General features: G+C 47.2%; 1 protein-coding gene across 3 annotated transcripts in view; it reads left to right on the top strand.

The window, feature by feature from the left end:
* Window positions 1-27,024, top strand: part of RSL1D1 (ribosomal L1 domain containing 1) — a 38,881-nt gene extending 11,857 nt beyond the window's left edge. Inside the window, exons 5-10 of one of the 3 annotated variants that reach the window (XM_068127353.2) lie at window positions 11,146-11,294; window positions 19,051-19,152; window positions 19,268-19,361; window positions 19,883-19,993; window positions 25,098-25,193; window positions 25,313-27,024. In XM_068127353.2, the coding sequence (XP_067983454.2) occupies window positions 11,146-11,294; window positions 19,051-19,152; window positions 19,268-19,361; window positions 19,883-19,993; window positions 25,098-25,193; window positions 25,313-26,557 (1,797 nt within the window). In that variant the 3' untranslated portion in view covers window positions 26,558-27,024. The remainder of the gene's footprint in view (window positions 1-11,145; window positions 11,295-19,050; window positions 19,153-19,267; window positions 19,362-19,882; window positions 19,994-25,097; window positions 25,194-25,312) is intronic. The other 2 variants (XM_068127354.2, XM_078785499.1) reach the window with 2 other exon arrangements.

Genomic DNA, 27,024 nt, shown 5'->3' with positions numbered 1-27,024 from the left:
CCTTCGGTTCACCAAACAATGACGCTGGTATGAACGTTCAGCGGCTCCCAAACGGAGAGCCGCGAATTCCCAATCGAAATCCACGTTACACACGCGAACCAGGCTAACGGCTGGGCACGGTGAAATGGCTGGAGCGAGGTGAAAAGGCTGGAGCGAGGCAAAATGGCGGACGGGCCCATAATGGAGGCGTACCTGCTCTCCAACAACGATTCACTTCGGAATCGACCGCAAAACCCGTCACGCAGGTTTATCTGTCACAGCGATCACGACTGTCACCGGAATCCCTTTCCTGGGAAAACCAATCTTCGCTCGTGACCCACGTTCGCCAGCGTCCGCTCGATATTTCAAAGCAGCTCGGCTTTTTCCCCGACCTCACTTGCTCCGCTTTCGCTTCCCTCTTCTTCTTCCGGTTTCTCCCGATCCATTTCGTTTTTCTTTTAAAACACGAATTTATCCTTTTGAAGAAAGTTATCTCCATTTCACTCAAACTAAAACAATAATAGTACATGGAACTAAAAATGCTTCCAGTGGATGAAAACTACAAAGACAGAAGTGACGAATCCGTAACGCAAGGTAGAAATGGGGCAAAATTTAGCAAGCCCTGGATACGGAGGCAGGGCCTGTTGAACAAATAGTCAACTTGAGCGTTCATACAATAGTCTTTTACACCACCTCATTTAACACGTCCATTAGTTATTCGTGACTATTGTTTGTCCTTTTGACATCGCTAAAAACACAAAGTTTCCTGTTTGGAATTATTTTAAATCCTGTTTGACTGCCAGACAGATGGAAAATTATCTGTATATATACTGAAACGCAAAAGAAACTTACCACTTTTGAAACCTTTAAATATCAACAATAACACTGCGTGTAGTAAATGTGTGAACTTATTTGTGGACAATAGTGTCCTCACTGTCAGACAAAACGGTCACGGATGGTCACTTGAACCTTCAATGGTCACTTCATAGCACAGCTGTTGAACAGCCATTTTGACTATCAGTGATTAGCCAAGGGGTATGGGATGATTTTAATGAGCTGCACGTGATGTCTTGATATTGGCTTTAAAAAGGCCAGTGCAAAATGGGCATTTCAATCAACATGCCACGATTGTCAAGGGATCAACGGCAGCGTGCCCTGGGCATGCTGCAAGGCGGACTGAGCTACCGTGAGGTGGCACGTCGCCTTGGCTGTTCACACCAGACGATATCGGCCCTGGTGGACAGAGACACCCTCCACAACTCTGCAGATGACAGACCTCGATCAGGGAGGCCAAGAGTCACCACTGCAAGGCAGGACAGGCAGATGGTCCGAAGTCACCCTGCAATTTGTCCCCCCATCAAATTTGTCAGCTGGCGGCTGATTCCCCTTAACATTCGCCCGATGTCATCCTCTGGCTTTTCCCGATCCCGCACCTCGGCCTGCCGTACCGTCACAGGTGCCCTCTCCGATGCGCGGTTCGACCTTCTCAAAAAGGTCAGTCTCGCCGCGCATTCCGCTGCCCGGTGCACCGTGGGTGGGTCCTGTAACTCCACCAACGTCCGGACCTCAGGATCAGGGAGAGCCGCCATAAATTTTTCTATCGCCAGCTTGTCCCACGCCTGTGCTGGTAGGTCCCTGTATGCTATCCTCACAGATTGGTATATATCCTGGGCCAGCTCCTGCAACGTCTCATTAGGCTTTTGCCTGCGATGCAGCAGCTGTGCCCTGACCAGGTCGCACCTTGCGCCTGTCCCGTACCTGTTATTCAAGGCCTCACAAATGGCCTTGCTGGTCAATATTCCCTCTGGGACTACGTTTAACACGTCGGCGGCTGACCCCCGCAGTGTCGCCACCAGATTCCCCATGCGCTCCCGCTCTCCCCAACCATTGAGCTGAGACACGCACTCAAATTGTGTCAGGAAAGCCTCGAGGCTCCCTGATCCGTCAAAATGTACGAGGGGGATTGTTTTTCCAGAGACTCTATTCCCCGATTCCTCTCTGTCCAAATCCAGTCCGGGGCCAAAACACCCCCCCCCCAACTGGGTATTCCGTTTCGGAGCCTCTGGTGTCCAAATGTGGCTCGTGGTGAGGGTCTCCTGGGTCACTTTAATCTGGTCCTGAAGATGTTTAACCGACCTACTCACCTCTTCCTTCAGGCTCTCTTGAACCCGACCAACCTCCTTCTTGATGGTATTGTCCCAGATCTCCAGTCGCTCCTGCATAAAATCACTCACCCTTTCATTATCCATTAGTGGCCCCCACAGGCCTTTCTCAATTAACCCTTGCTCCTGCTCTTTTATGCGGGTTTCCAACCCCCTCACCTCCTCGGCCAATTTGCCCCCTTGTCGGTTGAGCAGTCCCCATTCCTCACTCTGCTGTAGCATTCTGGCATCCACCCGGCCCCGATAGCCTTCCAGGTCCCCATTTGCTTTATCAATTCGAGCATTTGTGGCACCAATCTGACCCTCCAACTTTTCCCCCATTTGGACAGCCTGCGTCACGCCCTCCTCTATTTTTGACATTAATTCCTCCCGTTTCAATTCAATTTCCACCCCTATGGCTTTTTCCATCTCCCCCATTTGAGTTTCTACTTTACCCTCAAATTTCCCCAGTCTGTCCGTAATTTGGTTTTGCACTCTCCCTTCTATGCCATCAATTCGTTCCCCCAGCTGCTGTGCCATTTCCCCAATTTTTCCTTCCAATTGTTCATTCCTTTCCTTTATTTCATTCCTCCATTCCTTCCCCTGCGACTCCATTTTATTTTCCATCCCTTCAATTTGTTCCTCCAATCGATCACTCATTCCCTTCATTCCTTCCCTACATTCCTTCCCCTGGGACTCCATTTTTCTTTCCATTCCTTCAATTTTGTCATTCAATTCCCGACTGGCTCGCTCACTGTTCTTTTCCATCCCTTCAATTTTGTCATTCAATTCCCGACTGGCTCGCTCACTGTTCTTTTCCATCCCTTCCATTTTTCGAAGCAATTGACCCAACATCTGGTCGGTTGTCGGGGCCGTTCCTACTACTCCCGGCTCCCCGGTAGGGGAGGGGGATAAGTTGGTGCTCGGGACGAGGGAGGTTCCAAGGCTCACCTCTACATCTAATTCCCCTATTTCCGGCTCACTCCCGACGCTGACGGAGGCCTCGCTGCGTACTTCCATCTCATCAATTTCCGACATCCGCTTTCCGGAAGATTGTTTCCCGCGCGCGTATTTATTTTAATAATTCCTGACCCAATTTAAATTTGACGAAGACGCGATATCGCGCTCCGTTTGCCCGATTGATTATTAAATTTCTCCGCCTCGACTATAAAAAATTTGCGTTCGAACGTCGGGCGCAATGTACGCCCGACCGTGTCGATGTCTCGCCGCGGACAAAAAAATTTGTCCGACGGGTTCAAATCCTACACTCCTGACACCACTTGTTACGCAACTGTGATTAACACCACAGTTACGGATAGCCGATTTGCGAGACTTTAACTCCCGAGGCGAAAACTCAATGGCGGATTCAAGCTCAACACAAAGTTAAGCGCGCGGAATGGCGCACGGCGAAGCTCCCCCCCCCCCCCCCCCCCCCCGCCGCCTTATCTATTACAATCAAACACCCAGGAAACTGCGTTCAGATATATATAGAAAATAATACAAGGATTTATTATGGAAAAGTAAAGCCAGTGAAAAAGCCCGCCGGTAAATCTAATAAATCGAATAAGCCTAAATTGGGATCCCAGACACAACAGACATCAAACACGATACGAGGGAGGTGAATACGAAAATAACACGTCTCGTCGTTCAAAATGTACGCGGATGCGGCTTATCTTGTCTGTCTTTCGTCGTCTTTGTGGCGGCCGTCCAACACCGCTCCTTTCGGCCCGATCGCACACCACGAGGTCCCTCGCTCCAAGTTCCACAAGGCCTCCTCCAAGCACCACGCGTCCGACGCAGGCCAGCGGCTCCACACGAGGCCGATCTCCACAAGGTCCGTGCACCAAAGGTTCGACGTAAGCTGCACAAAGCAAGCGAACTCCACTTGGCTCGACTCTCTTTTGGGAGTGCTGGCAGCCAAGTGCCAACTGCCAACGAACTGCGACCAACGAACCTCGAACGGCTCACGAACTGTTGCGAACTCCCGTGTGCTCTGTGTGCTACCGAACTCTCTCTCTGCGAACTGCCCCAACTCTCAACTGCCCGAAATGGCGTCCGACCGTCGCTAATATTGGTGGCCGATGACGTCACATTGGCGCACTCCTCAGCCAATCATAGCCTCCCAACTCGCCGGCTCGCCCAGGTCACGCCCTCTGCGGCATGCTACTCCTGACATCTCTTGTTACGCGACCCTGCGGTCCTTGTGTAACACGTGCCAGGCGAGGTTTGTAGGCCTTGGAGGTGTAAACGGTGGCGGTGTTTTTGGTCTGGTGGTGTCCATTTATTACGAAGTCATTGTCAGGGAAAGGAATTATTTAATGTTGCGCTAAGGACCTAACTAATGTTTATGTGGTTTGCAGTGCCATAATGGACAAAGGTTTGACTACTAGGTGAGACTCACAGGGGCGTTACCTTTAACCCCTCACTATTTAACACTCGGACCTCCAGGTAGATCCACAATCGTACATCTTACCCCGACAAACGCCTAAACATCAAGAACTTATTACATGTAGAGTCCCTGTCACGACAGCCGAATACCTACCTATTCAGATCTACCTAGCTCTAGATGTTGCTCTACCAAATTCATAACAATATATATATATATATATATATATATATATATATATATATATATATATATATATATATATATATATAATTATTAGCTCCCGGTGTATACCCCGGTTTAGAAAAGGTACACCGTATCCCTGCGTGTCGTAAGAGGCGACTAAAAGGGTTGGCGTCAGGAAGGGCATCCGGCCAGAAAAACATTGCCTCAAAAAGAGAAGCCTGACAATTACAACTACATATGGGCAGGGTACAGCCCTAAGTACCCCGTGGGGGGCCCCACTCCCTCTCGTCAAAACTCAAGGTGGGGAACCCGATCGAATCGAGGGTGGAAATCACTCCATTTATGACGACGCAACGTCTGATGCCCGAAGTGGAGATCAGTTTCTGAGGTTTGGGACATGGAATGTAGGGACAATGACAGGGACGTCAGGAGAAGTGGTGGAAGTATTGGTCAGAAGAAGAGTGGACATATGTTGTGTGCAAGAGACGAGATGGAAGGGAAGTGGTATGAGAATGGTGAAGGGTAGGCAGGGACACAAATACAAGTTTGTGTGGCAAGGGTGCCCGGAGGGCGTGCATGGCGTTGGTGTCATGTTTTCTGAGGAGTTTGTAGACAGTGTGGTGAGTGTGACGAGAGTGAGTGATAGGTTGATGATGGTGAAAATGATGATTGGAAAGCTCTTGGTGAACGTCATCTCGGGTTGGAACATCATCATCTCATATGCTTCGCAGGTTGGTCGGAGCGATGAAGAGAAGGACAAGTTCTGGTGTGCAATAGAGAAGCTGATGGAAAATGTGAAAGATGAGGAAGTTGTTGTGGTAGGAGGAGACCTAAATGGACATGTGGGAAGGAGTATGGACGGTTTTGAGGGAGTTAATGGGGGTTACGGATATGGTGTGAGAAATGGAGAAGGTGAAAGGATTTTTGAGTTTGCTGATGGAGCTGATTTGTTGATTTGTAATACTCAGTTCCAGAAAGAGGATAATAAGCTTGTTACAAACATGTCAGGTGGGTCGACGACAACCGTTGACTACCTGATGATGCATAGGCGAGATAGCGAGCACCTCCGGGACACAAAGGTGATCGATCCCGGGGGAGGAGGCTGTTTCACAGCACCACTTGGTTGTCTGCGACATAAGGGTGAAAGGTGAGAGGAGAGCTCGGCGGGTGAAGTACGAACCGAGAATGAAGGTGTGGAGTTTGAAAGAGGTGACAGTAAGAGAGGCAGAGTAGAGTAGAGGATGATGTGGTTGAGCTTGAAAGTGGTTGGATGTCAATGAAAGATAGTCTGTTGGGAGCCGTTGGTGAGGTATGTGGATGGACAAAAGGACCACCGAGGCACTCGGAAACATGGTGGTGGGATGATGAAGTTGGAAAGAGGAATCACGAGAAGAGGAAGAAGTTCAAGGAGTGGCAGAAGGTGAAGGGTACGGGGGCAGAAAAAGCAGAGCATGAAAGTTATGAGGCAGCCAAGAAGGCTGCAAAGAAAGAGGCAGCAAAGGCGAAGGAGGCATGCAGGAAAATGTTCGGAGAACGCTTGGATTCGGAAGAGGGTCAGAGAGCGGTATTCAGGATTGCAAAGCAGATAGCGAAAGAGAGGTGTGATGTGATGGGGGTGAGTTGCTTGAAGGACGAAGTGGGACAAATCGTTGTGGACCCAGATGGAATCAAAGGAAGATGGAAGAGATGTATGGAAATGCTGTTGAATGCAGGGAATGAATGGGATGGCAAACATATAGAGTAACCCAGTTTTAGGACCGGCAGAGAAGATAACTGAGAAGGAAGTTGAGGAAGCGATAAAAGCAATGAAGAGTAGAAAAGCGGGAGGGCCGACGGGAGTTGTGGGAGATATGTTGAAGGCAGCAGGAAGTTGGGGTGTGAAGAGAATGACAGAGATCTGTAATCTGGTGGTGAAAGAAGGCCACATTCCAGTGGATTGGGAACTGAGTACACTCGTCCCTCTATACAAGGGGAAAGGTGACCCTCTGGACTGTGGCTCGTATCGAGCGATAAAGTTATTGGAGCATGGAATGAAGGTATTGGAAAGGGTGTTGGAGAGGAGGAGGAGGAGGAAGAAAGTGAAGATCGACGAAATGCAGTTTGGATTCATGCCAGGAAGAGGAACGAAAGACGTGCTCTTTATTGTGAGGCAGTTGCAGGAGAAGTACATGGAGAAGAGGAAGAAGTTGTTTCTTGGGTTTGTTGATCTGGAGAAAGCATTCAATAGGGTTCCACGCGAAGTAGTGACATGGGCATTGAGGAAGTTAAGAGTGGAGGAATGGTTGATCAGAGTAGTGATGGCAATGTACAAAAGAGCGCGCACAGCTGTAAGGACGAAGGACCGGAACAGTGGTGAGTTTGAGGTGAAGGTGGGAGTGCATCATGGGTCGGTACTAAGTCCACTACTATTTGTAGTTGTGATGGAGGTGCTGGCTCAGAACGTAAAGGAGGGTTTACCGTGGGAGTTGTTATATGCAGATGATCTGGTGTTGATTGCAGAAAGTATGGATGGACTGAAGGAAAAAATGAACAAGTGGAAGGAATCTATGGAGTCAAAACGTCTGAAGGTGAATATCGGAAAAACAAAGGTGATGGCAAGTGGTAAAGCATGTGGTGAGGTGGAAACGAATGGGAAGTGGCCGTGTGCTGTGTGCAGGAAGGGTGTCGGAGTGAACTCCATTCAATGTACAATGTGCGCTGAGTGGGTTCATCAAAAATGTAGTGGTCTGAGAGGGTCATTAACCAGTGTGGCAGCTACATTCAAATGTAAGGTGTGCACAGAGGGAGCTGCAGACGGAGGAAATGTTGAGTTGGATCTTGGAGACGGCGTGAAGCTGGAAGGTGTGAAAACATTTTGCTACCTCGGAGACATGCTGAATGGAGAAGGTGGATCAGACTCAGCAACGGTTGGTTGAGTGAGGTGCATGGAAGAAGTTTCGAGAACTGAGTGGCGTGCTGTTGAGGAGGGGAGTGTCGTTGAAGCTGAAGGGAAAGCTGTATGCTGCATGTGTGAGATGTGTTATGATTTATGGGAGCGAGACATGGGTAATGAACGTAGAGCAGCAACAAAGGGTGGAAAGGGTGGAAATGCGAATGGTTCGGTGGATGTGTGGAGTATCGTTGAGAGAGCGGAAGACAAATGATGAATTGCGAAAGATTATGGGAATAGTGCCTGTGATTGATGCTGTGAAGAGAAACAGGTTGAGATGGTTTGGTCATGTGTTGAGGAAGGATGAAAGTGACTGGTTGAGAGGAGTGATGGAAATGAATGTAGAAGGAAGTAGAGGACGGGGAAGACCGAGAAAGACTTGGCTAAAGATGGTGGAAGAAGAAATGCTGGCAAGGGGGTTAACAAGGAGAGATGCAGAAAATAGGGCAAAATGGAGAAGATTGTCATGGGGACCGCAAGGCTAACCCCCGCTCTGGCAGGGAAAAGGGCCTTAAAAGCATATTGTTGTTGTTGTTGTTGTAGCTTTTGTCACCAAGTAAATCGATTATTATCTTTCCCAACAGTACCATTTGGATTATTGTTCGACAGCAGTGATACATTATTGTACATTATTGACACATTACGACACATTACACACACACACATTACGACACATTATTGTACGCATTTTTAAAATATATATTTCATTATAGCAGGAACTCTTTGGAATAAAGCGTTATGGACGGAGAAACTCGGCTCCTTTGCGATATAGATGGGCATGGAAAACTACACAGGTGTGAGCACTCGACACAAACTGAGAACAAAATCGATGACGGCAGACAAATCCGGACAATTACTTAGGTTTTGGGAACAGGCACTCGGAGGATGAAGAAAAACAACAACAACCACCACCAATAAAGCAGAAGTTAACTAGAACGGCACTTGGTAGAGCGCATACCTCCGCCAGGCTGAACAATTTATGTTTTGTATCCAATGATGGGCTGGATCTGGATTCGGACCTGAACCAAAATCTAATCTGCTTGTTCTTGTCCCAGGCGATCAGCGGTCTCCCAGTGGGTCAAGGAGCCCCCCAGGGGATCAGGGAACCTCCGAGGGGATCAGTGTGGCTCCCAGGGTATCGGGGGGGCTCCCAGGGGATCAGCGATCTCCCAGTGGATCAAGGAGCCTCCCAGGGGATCAGGGAACCTCCCAGGGGATCAGTGTGGCTCCCAGGCAATCAGGGGGCTCCCAGTGGATCTGTATGGCTCCCAGGGAATCGGGGGGCTCCCAGTGGATCAGTGTGGCTCACAGGGAATCAGTGTGGCTCCCAGGGAATCAGTGTGGCCCCCAGGGAATCAGAGGGCTCCATGGAATCAGTGTGGCTCCCAGGGAATCAGGGGGCTCCCATGGAATCGGTGTGGCTCCCAGGGAATCAGGGGGCTCCCATGGGATCAGTGTGGCTCCCATGGAATCAGTGTGGCTCCCATGGAATCAGAGGGCTCCCATGGAATCGGTGTGGCTCCCAGGGAATCAGGGGGCTCCCATGGGATCAATGTGGCTCCCAGGGAATCAGGGGGCACCCAGTGGATCAATGTTGCTCCCAGGGAATCAGGGGGCTCCCACGGAATCGGTGTGGCTCCCACGGAATCGGTGTGGCTCCCACGGAATCGGTGTGGCTCCCACGGAATCGGTGTGGCTCCCACGGAATCGGTGTGGCTCCCACGGAATCGGTGTGGCTCCCACGGAATCGGTGTGGCTCCCACGGAATCGGTGTGGCTCCCACGGAATCGGTGTGGCTCCCACGGAATCGGTGTGGCTCCCACGGAATCGGTGTGGCTCCCACGGAATCGGTGTGGCTCCCACGGAATCGGTGTGGCTCCCACGGAATCGGTGTGGCTCCCAGGGAATCGGTGTGGCTCCCAGGGAATCGGTGTGGCTCCCAGGGAATCGGTGTGGCTCCCAGGGAATCGGTGTGGCTCACAGGGAATCGGTGTGGCTCACAGGGAATCGGTGTGGCTCACAGGGAATCGGTGTGGCTCACAGGGAATCGGTGTGGCTCACAGGGAATCGGTGTGGCTCACAGGGAATCGGTGTGGCTCACAGGGGAAAAGAGAGCTCCTCGAGCGGTTACCCCAAATCAGAAGAGGTCGGTGCTACAACCTCAAGAAATGACAGTCAACTCACTCGTGGCCATTTTTTTTACGATTGTCGCCGACGCACCTGAAAATGTAGTTGACGAGGATCGTAAACCTGTTCCTGACTAAGCTGTCACCGCCAATCTTGTTGCATCGAGTCGGTTCATGTTTAACTTGGCAGGTTTAACTTGCTGCCCTGCATGTTCACCTCTGCCTCCGAAGGTGGACGAATATTTTCACCCCGTTTGTCTGAGCACAATATCTCAAAAAGTTGTGGACGGATTCGGACGAAAAATGGTGGACAGGTTGGGTGTGTGACAAGGAAGAATCAATTCGATTTTAGTTCATGTCGGATCCAGATCTGATCTATGAGTGGAATACACAACGTAGCCTGTTCAGCCTGGAGGAGGTATTTGCCTCTACCTTTACCGAGTAGTCTTTTTTACCGTTTTTTTTTTTTTACCGTTGCCTCTGCTCTGAAATAGCTTCTGTTCATCTTTAAATCCCTGCTGTGTCTCTGTCTATTCAATACTCCACCTTCCCCATAAGCCCACACATGATCACATCTCCGAATCAAATTCCATTCTTCACGCACACGCTACTGTCCGAAACAAACATTCCAATGGGCTCGAACCACCATTTGCTGCTCGGGTTAACACAGCACACGTCACATGACCCTCAAATCTCCATTACTCAATTACTGTCCTCCATTACTTTAAACTCATCCTTAATCTCACAATAAATTTTAACGACTTTAATAATATAACCCCAGAATCAACGAACCGCAGGGATGAACACAACCCCGCCTTACATGGTCTTTGGGACTATATATTTATTACATACCCAACTAGATCGGTACTTGGTGCAAGCATACCTCCGCCAGGCTGAACAGTTTGTTTTGTATCCCACTGATAGGCCGGATCTCGATTCGGACCTCAACCAAACTCTAATCAGCTTGTTCTTGTTACCGAACCAACTCATCCACCAAGTTTAGTCATAACTTGTCCATAACTTTTTAAATATCATGTTATATATCGCTTTTTCCCCGATCTCTCAATGGTGAAGAATCGCTTAAAAATTAAATAACTATCGTATCTGAATCCACATTCAGATCTTCACCAAAATCGAAGCGATTAGTCCTTGTCGCACACCGAATCTCTGCACCAAATTTCGTTGGAATCCGTCCACAACTTTTTGAGATATCTTGTTCACAAACACAGACAGGGGTGAAAACATAACCTCCACCCACCTTTGGTGGTGGAGGTAAAAATATACAGTGGAAGTGATACACAAAGGACACCGACACTGCACAACACTATACACAGCAAAGCAACTGAGGAGTGGGTCTTCTCTGTAACCCAACCCCCTTCGCCCCTCCATACCCCCCAGGTTATGGCATTTCATACTTTGAAGAAGGAATACAAGGCATTTGAAGCCAAGAGGAAGTTGGCTTCCAGCTTTGACCTTTTCCTGACAGATGCACGGATCGCTCGTCTGCTGCCTTCACATATTGGAAAACACTTCTACCAGAGGAAAAAGTGAGGTTCAGATGCGTTATCTCGCTACCCGTAGGCTGTTTTAGAATTAGGCCATTACCCAAAAGTCTGCACGAAGACCAATTGGATGAGAATATTGAAGAGGGCTATCATTTTTTTTTTTCACTTTGCCATAATTTTATTTTTCGACTGCTGAGACAGAACTTTGCGATTTTGTAAAAGGGGCAATACGCAGTCAAATTGCCTACAGATAGCTATTCTGCTGTACACCGATTTATGGATAAAAAAACCACCTTTAGAGGCCATTTATTGATGAATTATTGAATTTTTTTTTTTTTTTTTTTTTTTTTTTTTTTTGTATACAAGATCGAGGCTCGTGAAAGAGCGAACATTAATCACACAGAAAGACAAACCGACACATAAAACATAACATAGGGAGCGGTAGACAAGATGGGGAGAGAGGGGGAAGGACACAAACACAACATTTGAGAGCAGGGACCGAGAGACATGGAGACATCGAGAGATCTGAGAGAGGGTGAGGGCTTTGGGGGGGGGGGGGGGGGGGCGTGGGAAGGGGGCAGTGGGAGAGGTATAAAACATATGGACACTGCCAGGACTTCCAGGAAAGAAGTTGGAATTTCAAACAAGGTGGATCTGGGGTGAATTAGCGGGGGTAGAAAAGATCAAGGTTTTGGATGGGGGAAGATAAGAGATGGTGGTGAACAGCTGTTTTAAAGACCTGGAGGGAGGAGTGGGATTGAAGGGAGTGAGGGAGTTTGTTCCAGAGGCGGGAGAAAAGAGGAATGAAAGAGTGAAGGTGAGCGGAGAGCCGAGATTTCGGCAGTTTAACCATCAGAGGGTTGCTGGCAGATCTTGTGCGACCTGTAGGAATATTTGGGGGACAGAGCACAGAGAGAGCTGGGGGTGCAAGGCCGGAGAGGAGTCGGTAGAAGACAGAAAGACCACCTACCTGCCTGCGGTGAGTGAGTGAAAGGCCCTCAGAGATAGCTTCATCGCGGGAGATTCCAATAATTCTGAAAGCTTTGGTTTCAACAACGTGAAGCCGAGCTAGGTGTGAGGCAGGAGCACCGGCCCATAGGGGAGAACAGTATTCCATTGAGCTGCGGATGAAAGCCTTGTATGTGGTGAGGAGCTCAGGTGTGCCGAGGAAGGACTTCGCACGACGGAGGATGCCCAGTCGGCGACTGGCTTTGGAGGCCAGCTTGGAAATGTGGTTTTCCCAAGAAAGATCATGGCAGATAGTGAGACCCAAAATCTTGAGCGACAGAACTTCTTGGAGAGGATTGTTGAGAAAGTAGATGGGAGGGTTGTCCAGTCGATCTTTTCGGAGAGACATAGTAAGAGTGTGAGATTTGTCAGGATTGAAAGACATGTTCCACTTGTTTGACCAGTCTGTGATTTTGTCCAGGTCTTCAGAGAGTGAGGAGGCAGCAGACTGCCGATCTGAGGGAAGAGGAATGGAGCGGCAGAGAGTGGAGTCATCAGCAAAGAGATAGAGAGGATTTTCGAGAGAGTCAGAGAGATCATTGATGAAGACCAGAAAAAGCACGGGGCCCAGAACACTGCCTTGGGGAACTCCAGCCTGAACAGGAAGAGGAGATGAGAGAAACCCATTCAGGGCCACACGTTGACGACGACTAGAGAGGAAGTCCGCCAGCCATGCGTGGAGATTTCCATGGATACCAAAGGAGGAGAGTTTCGTGAGCAGAGCGGGGTGCCAGACCGTGTCGAAGGCACGTGATATGTCGAGGGAGACAGCTCTAATTTCCTGTTTGGCATTGAGGACCTCCATCCATTGTTGAGACAGCAGAAGCAGCATGTCCAGAGTAGAGTGACCTGGTCTGAAACCAAATTGATGATCAGAGATCAAGCCATTGGAGAAGAGGAAAGATTTCATATCAGAAGCAATGATGGATTCCATGACTTTGCTGATAATTGGGAGAAGGCTGATTGGTCTGTAGTTGCTAGGATCTGTTTTTGCACCTTTTTTGTGCAAAGCGGTGATGTTGGCTGATTTCCAAGCAGATGGCAGTTGACCTTGAGCAAAAGAGAGGGTGAAGAGAACAGAGAGAGGGTGAGATAGAGCAGCAGAGCAGGATTTTAGGACCCGTGGGCTGATGCCGTCGGGTCCAGTTGCAGAATCAGAGTCGAGGGTTGACAGAAACTTTTCCACCTTGTCAGGAGGAAAGGACACGGAGTCCAGAAGCAGCAGGGTACGACTGGGTATGGTGGGTACAGAGAGGGATGGGTTTGGGACACAAGATTTAGAGGCAAACACAGAGTTGAGGCATTCAGCTTTTTCACGTGCGGAGTCAGCTGTGTAGCCGTTTGAGGTAAGGGAAGGGATGGAGGGGGAACAAACACCAGAAACGGATTTGACCAGACGCCACCAGGATTTGGAAGAGGGAGACAGATAAGAGAGTTCGGTCTTGAGAACGGAGAGATATTGTTTCCTGGCTCTCCTGAGGGTGGACACACACTTGTTTCGGGCTTTGTGAAAGGAAATGAGATTTCCTTCCGTTGGATTTGCTTTCCAGGAGACGAAGGCAAGTTGTTTCTGGGCAACAGCCTCACCACAAGATTCCGTGTACCATGGACGGGAGGAAGGGTATGACAACTGAAGACGAGATGGGATAAATCTGTGCATGAGAGAGAGCAATTTACTTTGGAAGAATTCCCAGGATGAGTTGATGTCAGAGGTGGTAGAGATGGGAGACCAGTCCAGATGATTGATGGCTGCTTGAAGACCGTGCCAGTTGGCCTGAGTGAAATGCCAGACTCGTCGACGCTGAGCAGGCTCCCTGAGGATGGTCAGAGAGATGTCCACTTTAACAAGGACATGATCAGAAGATCCGATCGGAGCAGAAGAAGAGCAGCAGACATTTTCAGGGAAGTTAGTCATAACCAAGTCCAGAAGAGAAGATGTTCCGTTGACTGAGATCCGGGTCGGGAAATTGACAGATTGTGTCAGTCCCAGTGAGTCGCAGAAGTCCTTTGCTGAGGAGCCATGGCTGGTGAGAGAGGTACCCACACCCAGCCAACTGGCATGATGACAGTTGAAATCACCACATATGAGGAAGAGAGAGTTGGGATGAGTAGATAGAAGTTGGTCCATATCATCAGACAGCGAGATGTAGATGGAGTCATCACTGTTTGGTGGACGGTACAACACACATATGAACAAGAGGTGGGAGCGAAGGGGAAGCCGTAGCCAGAGGTATTCCTGGGGGTGAGGTGGAGAGAGTGCAGTGCAGGGCGAGTGAGGAAGAGAGTTTTTGATAAAGATAGCAACCCCGCCTCCAGGACGAGGCTCAGGTCTATCATACCGGAGGAGGGAGTAGCCCGGGAGAGATACTATGGAATCAGAGACATCATAAAGGAGGAAAGTTTCTGTTAAGCAGATCACGTCTGGTTTGACAGAAGCAACCTGTATGGAGAGATCAGTTAAGTTTGAACGAAGGCCCCGGATGTTTGAGGTCCATACCGTTAATGAAGAGGAAGGGGGAGCATCAGATACAGAACAGGGGGGAGGAGGGGTAGGGTAAGATGTGGAAGAGGTGGAAGATGTAGGGAGAGCTGTTGAAGGTGTGTCAGAGATTTCAGAATAGCTCGGAGAAAGGGAAGGATGGGGCGGACAAAAGGTTTGATGGTGATTGGGTGAGCCACAATGAGGTGTTATTTGAGGAGGGGGAAGAGCGAGGCAGAAGGTTGGGGGAGATGGAGGTGAGAGTTTGAAGGGGGAAGAAGCGGGGAGGACGCTTTGAGGAGGGGGAGTGAGAGGGGGGAAATTGAGAAGCAATGAGGGTGGGGAGATTTGAAGGGGAGGGGTGAGGGGGGAGTTTGGGAGGGAAGGGACAAGGGGAGGGATTTGAAAGGGATGGGATATGGGGGAGATTTGGAGGGGAGGGGTGAGGCAGGAGTTTAGGAGGGGAGGGGCGAGGGGGCGTCTTGGCAGGGAGGGGTGAGGGGGTAGTTTAGGAGGGAGGGGGCAAGGGGGGAGATTTGAAAGGGATGGGTGATGGGGAAGATTTGGAGGGGAGGGGTGATGGGGAAGATTTGGAGGGGAGGGGTTATGGGGAAGATTTGGAGGGGAGGGGTGAGATTGGATTTTTGAAAGTGTACGATTTATGGGAAACGAACATTTATTGCAAAATGAGTTTCTTGTGACCTTCGAGTTAAAAATACGTTTAAGGACGCTGGATGGAGGATGGAGTGCAGGAGAGTTTAGGGAATGTAGAAAAAAGGCACTATAGGAGATGGATATTTTTTTTGGGATGAATTGATTTGGTGAGCAAGTCGAAAGCAGCCTTTTAAAGAAGAAGAAGAAAAAGGTGTTATAAAATATGACGGAATACATAACTTCAGGGGAAAGTGTAAACATTGAAGGTTAATGAGTGAAAACTATCTGGGGAAATGGGGGAGAAACACGTGGTCGAAGAACGAACGAACGAATAAGAATGAATAAACGAATGAGAACAGAGAAGGAAATGTTTTTTTTTTTTTGTTTGTTTTTTTTTGAGTTGAGATTTACACAAGGAAGTAGGCTATGGGTGAAAAGCCTGGGAATACAGAGAACGAAAGTTATTGGATCACAAACGACGGACCACTGAGAGAAAAACAAAGCCTCAAGGTTGTACAGTGCACACTGTACAAGGCCTTGCTCGCGACACGGCAAACAGACGATCAATTTATGAAAGATAAACACCGAGAAACAACCAAAGTTGCACACAATAACTTCACACACCGAAAGATAAATACAGTTTCGACAAAATACAATTGTGAACAGACTTAACTTCGAAAAACGTGGAGACCGTGTGGAGCTTCGAAAATCCCTGCCGCCGTCTCCAAGATCTCGCGAGATCTCAATTGACCTAAAGTTTGGAAAAACAAGCAAACCCATTTATCATGTTTTTTGTTTGTGTTTTTGTACACATAGTTTAGGCTCATGGAAGAGCTAGAACACAGGACACAACATAACAAACAGAATGGCGGAAAGAGAAGGGGGAAACAGCAGGGCTGAGGGAGAAAATGAATGGAGACTGACAACAAGGGATGTGCGGGTAAGAATGAGGGGTAGGAGAGAATGTAGGGAGTGGATAAGAAGGATATTTTGGTACTTTTATGGAAACCTTTTCATGGCCACTCAAGAGCATCCTCTTATGACCCGCTACAACCTGCATTGATACACTGGAACACGACACCAAAATGAACAGGCGTGACCTCCCTGAAGCAATGGCGAGAAGAGAACAATGGAAAAAGATTGTCTTTAGTGTGCGATCGAGATCGACCTGATGACGACGATGATGAAGAAGGATACAGAAAGAAAAATTGGGGGGGGAGGGGAGGGGAGGGGGAGTTAATGTGTGTAGAAAAGATCATGGTTTAGCATTGGAATGATCTGATATCTTAAACAGCTGACCTGAAGACGTGGAGGGAAGAATGAGATTGTTGGAGAGAATGTGGAAGTTGGTTCCACAGGTGGGAAGAAAGAGGAACAAATAAGTGGAGGTGAACAATGATTCTGGATTTTGGGAGTTTCCCCAGAAGGGAGTTTATGGTGGACCATATGCACCCTGCAGAAGCTTTGGGGGGGACAAGGCATGGAAGGGCAGAGGATGCAAGACCAGAAAGGAGGCGGTGGAAGTCGGAGGCCAACGACATGTCTGCGATGGCAAAGCGATAGGCCAGTCGACTTGGCTTCAATGCCGGAGATTCCAATTATGTTGAAGGGCTTGGTTTACATGGCGTCTAGCTGAGAAAGGTGTGAGGCAGAAGCGCCAGCCCAAAGGGGAGAGCAGTACGCCAAGATGTGAATGAAGGCCGTGTAGATGGATAAGAGTGAAGGTGTGCCAAGGAAGGACTTTTCCCAGTCAGCAGCAGACAAACGACGGAGGATGCCAAGTAGGCGGCTGGCTGGCTTTGGTGGCCAACTTTGAAATGCGGTTTGCCCAAGAAAGGTCATGCTTAAAAGTGAGACCCAAGGGTTTTGGTGACTGAACTTCTTTGAGAGAGTTGTTAAGAAGGTAGATGGGAGGTTTGCCTAATGATCCTTTCAATGAGAGCAAGTGTGTGTGATTTCTCAGGATTAAAATACTTATTCCAAGTATTTTACCAGTTAATGATTTTGTCAAGGTTGGAAGAGGAAGGAGGCTGCTGCTTGTCTGTCTGAAGGAGGAGGGATGTCACGGCAGAGGGCGTAGTTGTCGTATGCAGCGCAAGGCTATGTGGTAGCATTGCCGGCTGATGGCACAACTGTGCAGCTGATGCAATGCCCACTACGGGTTTGGGCCCGAATTTCTAATTTGTTCAGGGTGCCGGCGATAGCTCGCCTACTCTTCACAAAGGACACTGTGGGATCTTTAACGTCCACCAACACATGCTGGCAGACACATCCGTTTGACGTCCATCCGATCGATGACACACTCACGCTAGTTAATCGCTGGGTTAGCATTCAAACCCAGGCTAGACAGCTTAGAGGTGTGTGCATATCTCTTGGCCATCCTATCAGCCTCTAGGGTGGGGGTGTGTGCATATCTCTAGGCCATCCTATCATCCTAGAGGGTGGAGGTGTGTGCATATTTATAGGCCATCCTATCATCCTAGAAGGTGGAGGTGTGTGCATATCTCTAGGCCATCCTATCATCCTAGAGGGTGGAGGTGTGTGCATATTTATAGGCCATCCTATCATCCTAGAAGGTGGAGGTGTGTGCATATCTCTAGGCCATCCTATCATCCTAGAGGGTGGATGTGTGTGCATATTTCTAGGCCATCCTATCATTCTAGAGGGTGGTGTGTGCATATCTCTCGGCCATCCTATCATTCTAGAGGGTGGAGGTGTGTGCATATCTCTAGGCCATCCTATCATCCTAGAGGGTGGAGGTGTGTGCATATCTCTAGGCCATCCTATCATCCTGGAGGGTGGAGGTGTGTGCTTATCTCTAGGCCATCCTAGAGGGTGGAGGTGTGTGCATATCTCTAGGCCATCCTATCATCCTGGAGGGTGGAGTCATCAGCAAATGGATAAAGAAGAATTTCCAGAGTCAAAAAAGATTGTTGATGGAGATTAGGATTAGGAATAGGATGGGGCCAAGAACACTGCCTTTGGACACTCCAGCCTTTCCAGGGAGAGGAGATGAAAGGATTACGTTGAGAGCCACATGTTGGCTACGAGAGTGGAGGAAGTCAGTTCGCCATGTGTGGAGTCGGCCTTGGATGCCACAAGCAGAGAGTTTGAGAGCAAGGCGGGATGCCAGACTATATCAAAAGGACGAGATACGTCCAGAGAGTTGGCCCCGATATCATGTCTGACATTGAACACCTCCATCCATTGTTGGGAGTGTTGAAGGTCTGAATCGGAATTGATGATTTGAGACGACGTCATTGGAGAAAATAATTATTTTATGTCCCCTTCGATGATTGATTCCATGACCTTGCTCATGATTGGAAGCAGGTCGATAGGTCTGTTGTTAAGGGGAGCCATTGAAGGTGGACAAAGGTTGTGTTTTCATTATGTAGTGCGGTGATGTTGGCTGATTTCCAAGCAGATGGAACATGGCCTAGTGCAAATGACAGGGTGTAAAGGGCAGAATGAGGAAGTGCAAGAGCAGCACAGCAGGTATTTATAACACGCGAACGTGTACAGGTATAACACGCCGTCCGTGTACAAGTTTACTCACCTTTTGGTTGAAACCTACTGATTGGTCCTGGATTTATTATGAAATGGGTTTCAGAATAAAATGGCTAATTGATTCGACATAATGATACCTTTACCTTTTAGGGCTCCAATGTCAGTTAACATGAAGCTAAAAGACCTGAATGCGGAGATTCAGAGATTTGTCGGTGGGACAAGACTCATCGTTTCCAACAAAGGTTCTTGCAGGTGACCTTTCCACGCTGTCAATCCTGATCTGACCACAGGCTCATTCATTTGCTCACCATCTTGTCCCAATCTGTTTAACATTTCTTTTTGCCTTCCACATGTGCTCTATTCCCAGCTCTGTACATGTGGCCCACATTGGGATGAGCGTCGACATGGTGATAAAGAACGTCATGGCTGCCAATGCCAGCATCATCCGCAGGTTCCCATTGGTAGGTTCTGTTTCCAGATCACTTTTGCTATCATGTTGCTTTTAAAATCTCTCATTTCCGTATTTCCAGGTGCTATTTGCAAATGCACGTGTTGAGCATTTGCCGTCAACCCTTGCAGACATTTGAAAAGGTGTTTTTTCTTCTTCTTTTGTATGCAGCACATGGCCGAGAGCGACACTATTGGCTTTAGTGGTGCGGCTGTACAGCTGTTGCAATGCCCCCTGTAGGTTTGAGCAGGAATATGTAATTTTTTGAGTGTGCCACCGATAGTTTGCTTACTCTTTGTGAAGGACATGGCGGGATCTTTAACATCCACCAGCTAATGCTGGCAGACGGGGTGCCCAGTTTAACGTCTTTCCGAGGGACGGCGCAGCCATTGCTCCCTCGTCCGTCCTACAAAACACTAGGATGACAGTTTGTAGCTGGGCCGAAATTCAAACCAGACGGGTATGCATGCCCCTCGGCCATCCTGCCCAGCCACAAGATGTTTTGATTTGAGCACATGGTGTGGCATCTTGCAGGGATGGAAGAATGTGAAGATGGTGCACTTGAAAACGAAAAGCTCCATCACCTTGCCTATTTACATGGCTCTTCCGAAACAGCTATTCGGTGTGGCCTTGAAAAATATATTGGTGAGTACATATTAGCTCAGAGCATGTATTGTTTGGCTGTCACTCTGCCCCTGCCCCCCTGTTTCCGTCCACCCTGCTGCTTCTCAACAGTACCCCACACCACTGTCCCAGGAAAACATCACCTATGCACAGGCACTATGAATATTGCCATATGCAGCAAAACACCGACACTGTATATGTTTTTTTTTTGTTTTTTTTTTGTATACAAGATCGAGGCTCGTGAAAGAGCTAACATTAATCACACAAAAAGACAAACCGACACACAAAACACAAAAAACAAGGGGAGCGGCAGACAAGATGGGGAGAGAGGGGGAAGGACACAAAAGAGAGGGGGAAGAGGGGGAAGGACACAAACACAACATTTGAGAGCAGGGACATCGGGAGGACTTGGGGGGAGGTGGGAGAGGATTAAAACATATGAACACTGCAAGGACTCTGGGGTGAATTACCGGGGGTAGAAAAGATCAAGGTTTTCGATGGGGGAAGATAAGAGATGGTGGTGAACAGCTGTTTTAAAGACCTGGAGGGAGGAGTGGGATTGAAGGACATGGCAGGATCTTTAATCCAATCACTGGAAGTGATAGCTTCCAGCCAATCAGACGAAGTTGGTCTCTCGTACAATATGAAGAACTGGACATGTGCTATTAGATTAATGAACAGGATGAAATAATTAAATTGATATACAGTCACGTGAAAAAGTAAGTACACCCCATGTAAAGTTTTGACTTTTTCAACATATTTCAACATACAGCTATTTGATCTTCATTTCAACAATATTGATAGATAAAGGTGATATAATATAACAAATATCATGAAACATTTACATTTTGTAGTCCATTGTATAATTTAAATAAACATAAATGCAAATTTCGCATGTGGAAAAAGTAAGTACACCCCTACATTTATCACTCCTTCAAATACCTAAAATTAGAATCAGGTGCACCAGCTCAGGTGCAAATGATTAGAACATCTTTAGAGAGGATCTTGGAGGAACCTGTCTTATTTAAACCTCAGACATTTAGTTTGGTTTGCTCTTTGTTGTTGAAGTGTGTGGCGTCACCATGCTTAGATCAAAAGAGCTCTCTGAGGCCTTCAGAAAGAAGGTTATCGATGCCTACGAGTGTGGGAAGGGATTTAAAAAGATCTCCAAACAATTTGAAATCAATCATTCGACTGTCCGGAAGATCATCTACAAGTGGAGAAGATTCCAAACAACTGCCACCTTGTTCAGGCCAGGCCGCCCCAGCAAGTTCAGCCCAAGAGCAGACCGCAAGATGCTGAAAGAAGTCTCTGAGAACCCCAGAATATCATGACGGAACCTACAGATAGCTCTTACCACTGTTGATGTCAAAGTGCACGAGTCTACCATTAGAAAGAGGCTGCACAAATTTGATCTACATGGGAGGTGTGCCAGGAGGAAACCTTTGCTGTCCAGAAAGAACATCAGGGCAAGACTAAAGTTTGCCATTGAACGCCGAGGCAAAGACCAGCACTTCTGGAACAATGTGCTCCGGACAAATGAGTCAAAGGTAGAGCTATTTGGTCACAGTACCAGAATACATGTTTGGCGAAAACCAAAGACAGCATTTGACCACAAGAACCTGATACCAACTGTAAAGCATGGTGGTGGAAATATTATGGTTTGGGGCAGCTTTGCTGCATCAGGGCCTGGGCAGCTCACCATCATAAAATCCTCTATGAATTCTTCATTGTACCAGAGGGTGCTTGAGGATAATGTGAGGCCATCTGTCGGAAAGTTGAAGCTCAACCGAAGGTGGACCTTGCAACATGACAATGACCCTAAACATGCCAGTAATTCCACCAAGGAATGGCTGAAAAGAAAGAAATAGAGGGTTCTGGAATGGCCAAGTCAAAGCCCGGATCTAAATCCCATCGAGATGTTGTGGAGGGATTTGAAACGAGCTGTGCATGCAAGAAATCCCTCAAACATCGCACAGCTGAAAGAATTCTGCATGGAGGAGTGGGCAAAAATTTCTCCCAGTCGATGTCAGAGACTGGTAGACAGTTATAAGAAACGCCTACTTGAGGTTGTTTCTGCCAAAGGGGGCAATACCACCTATTAGAGCCAAGGGTGCACTTACTTTTTCCACATGCGGAATTTGCATTTATGTTTATTTAAATTATACAATGGACTACAAAATGTAAATGTTTCATGATATTTGTTATATTATATCACCTTTATCTATCAATATTGTTGAAATGAAGATCAAATAGCTGTATGTTGAAATATGTTGAAAAAGTCAAAACTTTACATGGGGTGTACTTACTTTTTCACGTGAATGTAGGTGGGAAAATTACATTCCCAGACCAGGAATCGAACCCAGGTCCTGTGGAAAACCGTAACAGTGCTCAGCCACTGAGCTATCTGGGTGACCCTGTCTGAGCATGCCTCCCTCACCCCCCATGGATTTGTCCCCTCATTGAAGGAAGACCCTTTCATGTTCAGGCCATTGGTGCTCCTATGGTTGGTAGCGAGTGCCCTGGAAGCATTGACGGAAACAGAGTGGCAATCACATGTGTGGGGAAATTGCATGCTCAGTCAGGGTCGCCCAGATAGCAGAGCACTGTACTGGTGCGGTTCAGCAGAGGACCTGGGTTCGATTCCTGGTCTGGGCACGTAATTTTCCCACATATATCAATAAAACCTTCATATAAACTCTACATGTTTTTAGTTTATAACAACACAATCCCATCAAAGTGGGGCAACTTAGCATAACAATTGTGCATTTTGTGAGGAAAGCACCAAATTTGGCACACTAGTAGACTATCCTATTATGAACAGATTTGGATATTGGGCCATCTCAAATTCAGCCCCTGATGGCTGTGGCAGCCATTTTCCAAAATGACACCTTCAGCTTGTTCCGACGAATTGCATCATCAATTGGCTTGGTCCTTTCCACCAGGCATTCTCTGGTGAAAGCCTGGAACTGCTCTTGGCCAATCTTCTTCACATTCCTGACAGTCTCAACTGCAGCAGGACCTGAATTTCCTTTGTGTCAAGGACAACCAGATCTAGTCAGGTTCACTATGTCAATAAACTATATTTCGTTCAAAATCATGGTAGATTAGCAAACCTATACATTTTTGGAAAGGTTATAGCATAAGGAAACTAAAAATCAATGTTTACATTTGGAGAGATACCTGTATGGCGGCCATTTTGGATTTTCAAAATGGCCACTGTAAAATACATATTTTGTTCTATTTCTGCCTCTAATTACCCTAAAAACTTTTTAAAATATACTAAACCTATATTTTCAGGGACAAGGAATCCAATGAAAGTATCAAATTAGTGCTATGGGGTATGGTAAGACACGAATCAAAGGTTTTGAATTGCAAAATACTGTCTTTATATTCGCGATAAGTTGCATAATCAAATACATGTTATCATTTTGTACAGGCAGTTAATAACATCAAAATGTGTCACAATAATTCATATCACCAAACATACACAGGCAGTCAGCAAAATCATATATACACATGCAGTCGGTATAACTTCACATCTACACAGGCAGTCAATGACAAAATATACACAGGCAGTCAATGGCATCAAACATACACGATTACAGAATATGCCATTTAGAGTTCGTCATCACTGTCCTGTGTGTCGTATCCGACAATATAGTCCGCATCGTTTTCACAGTCCGTTCCACACAAGCAAAGGTCGGTCAAATTAATTGGCAAATCGAATTGGTCGAATGGTCGATCGAATCGAATTTGATGAATCGAATCGAATCGATCGAATTGGTCGAATGGTCGAATGGTCGATCGAAGCAATTGGTCGAATGGTCGAATTGGTCGAATGGAATTGGTCGATTGGTCGAATCGAATTGGTCGGAATTGGCAAATGTAAACATTGATTTTCAGATTTTCCATGTAATAACGTTTCCAAAAATGTATAGGTTTGCTAATCTACCATGATTTTGAACGAAAAAACATTGTGAACCTGACTAATCCATGCTTTCTTCCTCAAAGGGGTTGCCAACCTCTTCTATGACGCTGACAAGGGCGCGGACATGCTTTGCGAAAGAGGTCTGCACACTTGGTGTCTGGTCGTGATGACGTGTGTCCTCTCGCCTCCCCCAGTGTTGATGGCCATCTTGGAACTCTTCTATGGCCCTGGCAACTTCTGGCCCGGCAATCATCCAACGCCGCAGGGCACTTGGGTTGTCAGTGAGGCCGACTGCTCCACCATCTCCTTTGATGCAGGCGTTATTCTGTTCATGCGCCTGGTCGATTGGGATCGAAGAGAACACCTTCTTCGTCTTCTGTGCAGTGAAGTTGCCAGCCCTGAATCTCTGGCTACATCTGGGTGCTTCATTGGGAGTGCAACCATGTCCCTCAGGTGAACAGGGACCCACCTGGCATAGTGTGTGTGGTCTAAGGCAGAGAACCATGGGACCAGTTCCGTCAGGGCATCAAGGTACATCGTGAATGAAGCCTGCTGCAGAGAACGTACGTAGACCAGTACCAACATCTCTAGTTCCAGCACAGTTGCCCAGTACTGAAAGTTGGGAATGTCTTCTCCTCTCTGGTGACACCGGTCTTCGAACTCAGGCAGGTCTTCTGCATCATCAGCATATGTCATACAGTGGCGTTCATACGCACGGTGTTACAGGATGTGCAGTGCCGCTGCAGTGATTTGATGAGCTCTTATTGTGCGGGTGACGTGGGCAGCTCGCAGGAAGGAGTCGGCCGTCCCTGGCGTTGCAATCTCAGCTTGCAAATCTGCAAAATCTGCAAATCTTGCAAAAATCAAATCTCTGAATCTGAGATGGCCCAATATCCAGATCTTTTCATAATATGATAGTCTACTAGTGTGCCAAATTTAGTGCTTTCCTCACAAAATGCACAATTGTTATGCTATATTTAGCTTAGCTGCCGGACTATCAGGCTACATCTTCAAAGATAATTATTTAATGGGTAGGGTATGCACCTGTCCTCATTTCCTTGCACACTGCCCTACCCACCTGTCTGGGGGAAATCCTGCTATTCTACAACTGTATATAAAAGCTATTCCTGAGCATATGAGGACGTTTTCTAAATGCATGAAATATTTGTCTGCCTTATTTTAAAAAAAATTTAGCAGAAAAAGAAAGTACAGCAGAACAGTGACGACTTTGAACAGGAGAAGGTTGCTGAATCTGAGCTGTCAGTGCCAAAAAAGAAAGCAAAATTGAAGGTTTGTGTATTCCATATTCCCATAATGGAAACTTTGTTTAACTTAAAAGATTGCTATTGCTAAGCCATGATATTTGTTTTATATATCTTTTTTTCTTGCATTTCTTCCTTGTTTTGCAGGACCAGCATGCAAATGATCGTATCGAAGGCAACACTTCAATGGCTCAAGCAGTTTCTTCTGCCAAGCCTTCCATTTTAGATAGCACCAAAACTATGGAAAAATCGCTCAAAAGCAAGAAGTACAGGAAAACTCCATGTTTGAAAGGGTCACCAAGTGAGCCTCGTGGTACTACATTAAAATTGGAAAGCCCAAATTCTTCCACACCCACTCTATTGTCTAAAAAGGTGAATCCACCACAGAAGGAAACTGTTCCAACGAGTTCTCAAAATTCTGTCCAAGATGGTCCCAAATCTCTCACAAAGCTGAACTTGGACTGCAGTGAGATGGAATCCCTTGGCAGGGAAGTGAAGATGAATAGAGACCTTTATTCTGAGCTGGAAGTTGAGGTCAAAGCAGAGGATCATCATCCTCCTCCAGTCATCAGTGATGTACCCTTTCCAAAGACTCCTCGACCAGTCAAGTCCAAAAAAACACCTCAGTCATCTAAAAGTGCGAAATCGAGTAAAAGCTTCAAATTGAAACACGACGTTGCTCTTGCAAGCAAAGATATGGATGTACAAGCATTTGACACACAAAGCCCTAAATTTCCACAATCTGCTTTGGCAAAGAGCCTACAAAAGGTAAAATTGAAATTGGAGCTAGTGTGTAGCGAGGCCAAGTCCCCAATTGCAGTGGATGAGGAATTGGTCATGGAGGTCGATGCCAGAAATTATCCATCACCCTTTTCAGTTGCAAGCAAATCTGTTTCACCCAAGAAGTTGATGATGCCAAGGAGAGCAATGGAAGACCGGAAGGCAAGTCCATCTTCTGGTTTTGAAGAAACACTCATTGCTCCTCTGGAGACAATTGAACCATCTCCTAAATCTGCTCAAAGGCGAGCAAAGGCCAAATTAGATGGAACTCTGTTGAGAACACCCAAACCTGTTCCTGATTCAAGTGAAGATGACTCCAAAGCATCTGATTTAGAAACGTTTGTTGCAGAAAGCTCACAGGCCAAAAGCGAACTCGAGTCATTTACAGTGACTCCTAAGACTACAAGTGTCCAGAAAAAAGCAAAGTCGCCTCGGGCGTCTGGAAGCTTGTCGAGAATCTCACCCATGACTTTGCGGTCAGGAAAGAAAAAAATGACAACGGGTTGCAGTGACGTCAAACTGTTAGCTTCCCGTTCTGAACGCAAGATGTACTGTTCTCCCTTAAGCAACCCATTTAAGAGGTCTTTGAAGTCGCCACACAGGAAGATTTGATCAAAGTCCAAATGTACCTGTGCATCCACTCTTGGCCTTCATCCCCCATTAAATTTTTAGATCTTGAAATGAGCCGTATTTTATTTCAGATGTATAGTAGTGGAGGGGGTGGGGTCTGGTTTGAGTAGTGGGATGTGGTTGGCGAGATGAGAAATGACTAAAAAGGGGAAGGAAAGTCAAGGTAATATGTGCAGAAGGAGCGGAAAAAGCTCTTTGGCAGCAAAGGTTATTTCAATTCCGTGATACCGTTGCGACTGGGCATGTTGAGCATTTTTCTCCAATCGTGAGCCAGGACGTGACTTTTTCTGGCTACCTTTTGGAGGAAACTTGAGTGAGCTGGTATTTTGTGTGCAATGGCAATTGTTTGTGGGTGTTGCCTTTGACTTTTAACGTGAGCAATGATGAGCAGCTGACGCAACTTTGCATTGAGAAGCCTGAATAAAACCATTTGTTATATGACATTTCAA

Source organism: Myxine glutinosa, chromosome 10, assembly GCF_964187855.1.
Source record: "Myxine glutinosa chromosome 10, kmMyxGlut1.1, whole genome shotgun sequence".
In the NCBI taxonomy this organism is placed as follows: domain Eukaryota; kingdom Metazoa; phylum Chordata; class Myxini; order Myxiniformes; family Myxinidae; genus Myxine; species Myxine glutinosa.
Note: the sequence above shows the minus strand (reverse complement) of the source record. Positions and strands in the feature narration are given on the sequence as shown.